This window comes from Tupaia chinensis, unplaced genomic scaffold, assembly GCF_000334495.1.
Source record: "Tupaia chinensis unplaced genomic scaffold, TupChi_1.0 Scaffold000350_1, whole genome shotgun sequence".
Taxonomy (NCBI): domain Eukaryota; kingdom Metazoa; phylum Chordata; class Mammalia; order Scandentia; family Tupaiidae; genus Tupaia; species Tupaia belangeri.
Genome location: NW_006159844.1, coordinates 8,313,010 through 8,319,315, shown reverse-complemented (window position 1 = coordinate 8,319,315; position 6,306 = coordinate 8,313,010). Strand labels below are relative to the sequence as shown.

At 39.8% G+C, this 6,306-nt stretch overlaps 1 protein-coding gene across 1 annotated transcript in view; it reads left to right on the top strand.

Annotated features, from left to right (window-relative positions):
• Positions 1 to 4,863: 4,863 nt before the first annotated feature.
• The window catches only part of AKAP6 (A-kinase anchoring protein 6), a 400,528-nt gene continuing 399,085 nt past the window's right edge, over positions 4,864 to 6,306 (top strand). Inside the window, exon 1 of the mRNA XM_027773404.1 lies at positions 4,864 to 5,216. Within this exon, the coding sequence (XP_027629205.1) occupies positions 4,893 to 5,216 (324 nt within the window). The 5' untranslated portion in view covers positions 4,864 to 4,892. The remainder of the gene's footprint in view (positions 5,217 to 6,306) is intronic.

The following is a 6,306-nucleotide window of genomic DNA, read 5'->3' as shown; positions in this document are numbered from 1 at the left end:
TTCCTTCCTTCCTTCCTTCCTTCCTTCCTTCCTTCCTTCCTTCCTTCCTTCCTCCCTCCCTCCCTTCTTTCTTTCTTCCTTTCTTTCTTTTTTATTTGGAGAGGTTTTTGTTATAGGGCGCATGTGCTTGCCAGAAAGACAGAGAGAAACAGAGAAACAGAAAGTGAGAAATCACCCCCCACTGGTCATGCTGCAATCCCTTCTCCATTCTCCTCTTGGGATCTTGGGCATGCATGCGCACTCGCCCGGTGTGAGTTTAAGCCACTGGGTCTAGGACTAGAACTGTGGTCAACTACATGGGAGTCCAGCAACATAGCCATTACGCCAACTGCTGTTCCCTATTTTATTAACATTTTACTGTTAAATGTTTCAGAAATTACTCCTCTTGAAATTTCAGAAGCCTCTAAAAATTCAATATGACCAAATATTAATGTAATTTAGGCTGAGAGTTAATTAGATCTATTTTATATAACCCATGGTTTATGCTTTTTAGGAAAATAAAGTTCTGGAATTGCCACATGATATGTATTTATCTAACAAATCATAGAAAAGTGCAATGTCTCCTGAATGTAGTACAGTGTTTTATGGTAATTAGAACATCTAATAGCTCTCTAGCTATCTTGTATGTTGAATGTATTGGTTATAGTCAAAACAATATTTGAATGCTTACAGCAGAAAAATCCAAAATAATCATGGCCTCAACAGGGTAGTTTTTCTCTCACATAAAAGAGGTTAGGGGCAATAGTCAGGTCTGATACAATAGCTCTTTATCATGTGAAACCCATGTTCCTACCCCCTTCTTACCCCAATCTCCACCATCCTCAACACACCATACTCAGAAACCTCTCTGGGTCTGAGATGGAAGCTGTAACCATAGCCATCAAATCCAACTTGCAGGTTGTAAAAAGGGGGAAAGCAAAAGGGAAGATAGGGACCTCTCCTAATTGAGTTGGCTCCTTTAAGTAGTTCTCTCAGAATTTTAACACAATTCCACTTACATCTCAGTCAGAATTTCGTCACAGGGCCACACCTGGCTGCAGAGGACATAGGAAATGTAATTTTTTAGTTGTTCAGGAATATGAACAAATAAAGTCAGGGTTTTGTTACTAAGGTATGAGGGAAGAATGGAGTTGGGGTAGGCAATAGCACTACAGTTTTGTGTTACTGCTATATACTGGCTCTTGGGGCTACTATGCAGAAAATCAAAACACCTCTTTCTGTTTTTGTTATGAGCTATGGTTTCTTAATTTAGAAATATGGCTTAATTTAGAAATCCAGTTTCTTCTGTGAAGTATCATTTCTTTATTTGGGAATCTTGTCTGACTCTTGCTTTCCTCTTCCTCTTGCCTTTCAGCTGTTTTGGAAAGAAGTAAGGTTTAGACTTCTCCATGTTAACCATGAGCGTGACACTTTCCCCACTGAGGTCACAGGACCTGGATCCCATGGCTACTGATGCTTCACCCATGGCCATCAACATGACTCCCACTGTGGAGCAGAGTGAGGGAGAAGAGGCAATGAAAGACGTAGACTCTGACCAGCAGTATGAAAAGCCACCCCCACTACACACAGGGGCTGACTGGAAGATTGTTCTCCACTTACCTGAAATTGAGACATGGCTCCGAATGACCTCAGAAGTACAAACCAGAGGCCTCCTCTCATAAACTTTATTTAACATCTGTAAGTCTGCTTTATCATTTAATTCAAAAGTTAGATGCTCAAGAACTTAGGGCAGGGAATTATACTGTTGGAAGAATTAGAAGAATTCTGAAATAATATGCCATAGAAGTAATTTACTTCAAGGCTTTTGTCAATTCAATGAATCTTTTTATTTCCTATGCTCATTCCCGTAAGGAAAGTTACATGTTCCTAGTCAAATTGATATCTTTCTTGACTTTTCCCTTATTTTTGTAGGTAAAATTTTGTACTTTTGTTACTAAGTGACTATTAATCTAAATAAATATGAGCTGCTTTCTGACAATCATATTTAATTTCTAATCTTTTGGTTAGCCACCTTTCATCTTTGGGGGAATAGGTATAAACTAAATTGAATGTATAGAACCGAAAAAAAATAAAAGGAAGAGAAATACACTGCCTTGAGTAGAAGCTGCTCCTGAGACTGAAAACAATGTCTGTTTTAAGTAATTATTTTAAAGCACAAGCCTAACTCATTCAGACAGCTGTTTAAAACCACTGTCTAAGGATGACGTAAGAATAGCCAAAAGGCATATGAAAAAATGCTCAACATCCCTCATTGTAAGGGAAATGCAGATCAAAACAACAATGAGATACCACCTAGCCCCAGTCAGAATTATGAAGATTAATAAAAGAAAAAACATGATAGGTGCTGGTGGGGTGTGGTGAAAGGGGAACTCTCTTACACTACTGGTGGGAATGTAAATTGGTCCAGCCACTGTGGAGAACAATTTGGAGATTCCCCAGAAATCTACAAATAGAACTTCCATATGATCCCACAATCCCACTCCTTGGTATCTACTCAAAGGGCAGAATTCTTAATCGGAAAAGCGCTTGCACATCAATATCTATTGTGGCATTATTCACAATTGCTAAGACATGGAACCAACCCAAAAGCCCATGAACAGATGAATGGAATGAAAAACTGTGGCATATATATTCTATGGAATACGACTCAGCCATAAAAAAAATAACAAGACCCTGGATTTTGACAGGAAGTGGAGGAATATGGAAAATTTACTGCTGAGTGAAGCAAGCCAGGCTATGGAGAGACATTGTATGTCTCCACTTAATATGTCTCCCACTCTATGACCAAAACTGAATGAGTAAAGAATATAGAAACACAGTAAATGATTTTGAATACCAGATATAGGGTGGGAAGAGGGTGGGTGAAGGAATAGAGTTTAAGGAAGGACATTGAGGAGAAAAATAGAGAGGCATAGCATTAATGGGACAAAGAAATGGGTTATTATCTGTTGAAGATAACTTTATAGTATTATCAACTGGACTGGGGAGAAATGCACACACTTTACAAGCTAAGTAATGTGATTGAATGTATAAAAGAACTCAAAATAAAAATTTTAAAAATTTAAAAAGCACAAGCCTAAAAATTATAATTTTATACCAGACTGATTTTACAAGAAAGATAAACTTAACAGTTACACAGACCATTAGTAAACTAGTTAGCTTTATCTTATAAAGAAACTTAATGTAATTATGAATTTTCTCTAAGTTATTCACTACAGAACATGTATACCTTGCCAGGGACAGATAGAAACAGAGAAAAGGGAAGTGAGAAAGCACTCCCCATGGGGGATAGCCACACCACAATACCTTTTCCTCCATTCTTTTAATCAAGATTTTCCACACATATGTATGTGCCCCTGGAGTGTTTTTCACACCACTGGGTCTGGGACTTAAAATACACAGTTGGCCATGTGGGATCCAGCCTCTTTAACCATCATGCCACCTGCTGACCCACCCTTAAGTTATTTTAATGTATTTTATTGACTAACATTTTCTCTTTCTCTTTTCCTTCCTTCCTTCCTTCCTTCCTTCCTTCCTTCCTTCCTTCCTTCCTTCCTCCCTCCCTCCCTTCTTTCTTTCTTCCTTTCTTTCTTTTTTATTTGGAGAGGTTTTTGTTATAGGGCGCATGTGCTTGCCAGAAAGACAGAGAGAAACAGAGAAACAGAAAGTGAGAAATCACCCCCCACTGGTCATGCTGCAATCCCTTCTCCATTCTCCTCTTGGGATCTTGGGCATGCATGCGCACTCGCCCGGTGTGAGTTTAAGCCACTGGGTCTAGGACTAGAACTGTGGTCAACTACATGGGAGTCCAGCAACATAGCCATTACGCCAACTGCTGTTCCCTATTTTATTAACATTTTACTGTTAAATGTTTCAGAAATTATTCCTCTTGAAATTTCAGAAGCCTCTAAAAATTCAATATGACCAAATATTAATGTAATTTAGGCTGAGAGTTAATTAGATCTATTTTATATAACCCATGGTTTATGCTTTTTAGGAAAATAAAGTTCTGGAATTGCCACATGATATGTATTTATCTAACAAATCATAGAAAAGTGCAATGTCTCCTGAATGTAGTACAGTGTTTTATGGTAATTAGAACATCTAATAGCTCTCTAGCTATCTTGTATGTTGAATGTATTGGTTATAGTCAAAACAATATTTGAATGCTTACAGCAGAAAAATCCAAAATAATCATGGCCTCAACAGGGTAGTTTTTCTCTCACATAAAAGAGGTTAGGGGCAATAGTCAGGTCTGATACAATAGCTCTTTATCATGTGAAACCCATGTTCCTACCCCCTTCTTACCCCAATCTCCACCATCCTCAACACACCATACTCAGAAACCTCTCTGGGTCTGAGATGGAAGCTGTAACCATAGCCATCAAATCCAACTTGCAGGTTGTAAAAAGGGGGAAAGCAAAAGGGAAGATAGGGACCTCTCCTAATTGAGTTGGCTCCTTTAAGTAGTTCTCTCAGAATTTTAACACAATTCCACTTACATCTCAGTCAGAATTTCGTCACAGGGCCACACCTGGCTGCAGAGGACATAGGAAATGTAATTTTTTAGTTGTTCAGGAATATGAACAAATAAAGTCAGGGTTTTGTTACTAAGGTATGAGGGAAGAATGGAGTTGGGGTAGGCAATAGCACTACAGTTTTGTGTTACTGCTATATACTGGCTCTTGGGGCTACTATGCAGAAAATCAAAACACCTCTTTCTGTTTTTGTTATGAGCTATGGTTTCTTAATTTAGAAATATGGCTTAATTTAGAAATCCAGTTTCTTCTGTGAAGTATCATTTCTTTATTTGGGAATCTTGTCTGACTCTTGCTTTCCTCTTCCTCTTGCCTTTCAGCTGTTTTGGAAAGAAGTAAGGTTTAGACTTCTCCATGTTAACCATGAGCGTGACACTTTCCCCACTGAGGTCACAGGACCTGGATCCCATGGCTACTGATGCTTCACCCATGGCCATCAACATGACTCCCACTGTGGAGCAGAGTGAGGGAGAAGAGGCAATGAAAGACGTAGACTCTGACCAGCAGTATGAAAAGCCACCCCCACTACACACAGGGGCTGACTGGAAGATTGTTCTCCACTTACCTGAAATTGAGACATGGCTCCGAATGACCTCAGAGCGAGTCAGGGACCTGACCTATTCAGTCCAGCAGGACTCGGACAGCAAGCATGTGGATGTGCATCTCGTTCAACTAAAGGTAAGGCAGGGCCCTGAGCCCAGGTCCTCTTAGTACAGAAGTCTAGAAAAGGCTGAGGCACCTGGATCCAGAGTTCTACAGTTCTCAATGAGGAAATGTCCAGGGAGACAAATAGAATAACAGGTTTGAAACTATTGTCCTTATTGGTAAACATGGACAGAATTAATTCTTTTCTGATTTTACTTCATATACTGAATATGAATATGAATAAGGGATTATTAGTTTCTGTTGACGCTGATGCTAGCTTTGTGGCAAACTGGATTCTTGCATGGTGGGGAAGGGTAATGTTCTTCTTTAAAAATGAGTCTTTTTGTCCAGGCACAATGCATCATGGAGAACAAAGGTGCTTTTATAACAACTCATCAAAAGTTCAGACATTTAGTACATATCAGTGGCTTCTAGAGCCCTTAAAAGGCCTGACTGCTGGCAATGATGAAATGGAGGCACTAGTAAAGAGGGCTATTAACAGAATTTTTGGCCTAAGGAAATCCCAGATCCCATGAATCTTGTCCTGCCATAGCCACTTCTCTCTCTTAGATCCCTGAGGGGAAGATAGTGACTTGTAAAGCAGGGCAGGCAATTTATAACTGACCAATTAGGGCATTGGCCCCAAACCCTAATGTTAATTTTAGTAAGACTGAATTCTTAAAAAAATTTTTAATTGCTTTATTTAACTTTATTATTATTATTATTGTTAGTTTTAATTTGACCAGAGAAAGACAGAGAGAGAGAAACAGAGAGAGAGAAAATGAGAAAGCAAACTGCCAGATCTGAGACTCGAACCGCGGTCAGCCATGTGGGAGTCCAGCATCTTTAACTACCTGCTGGTCCAGATTTTCTGTCTAAAAAACCTGACTCCTGGGACCAGCAGTTGGTATAATGGCTAGGTTGCTGGACTCCCATGTAGTGGACCACAGTTTAAGTCCTGGACCCAGTGGCTTATACTCACGCTGGACATGTGTGCGTGCATGCCCAAGATCCTGAGAGGAAAATGGAAGCGAAGGGATTGCTACGTGGCCATCCCTCCTGGAGGGGGGGTGATTTCTCGCTTTCTGTCTCTCTGTCTCTCCCTGTCTTTCTGGCGAGCACA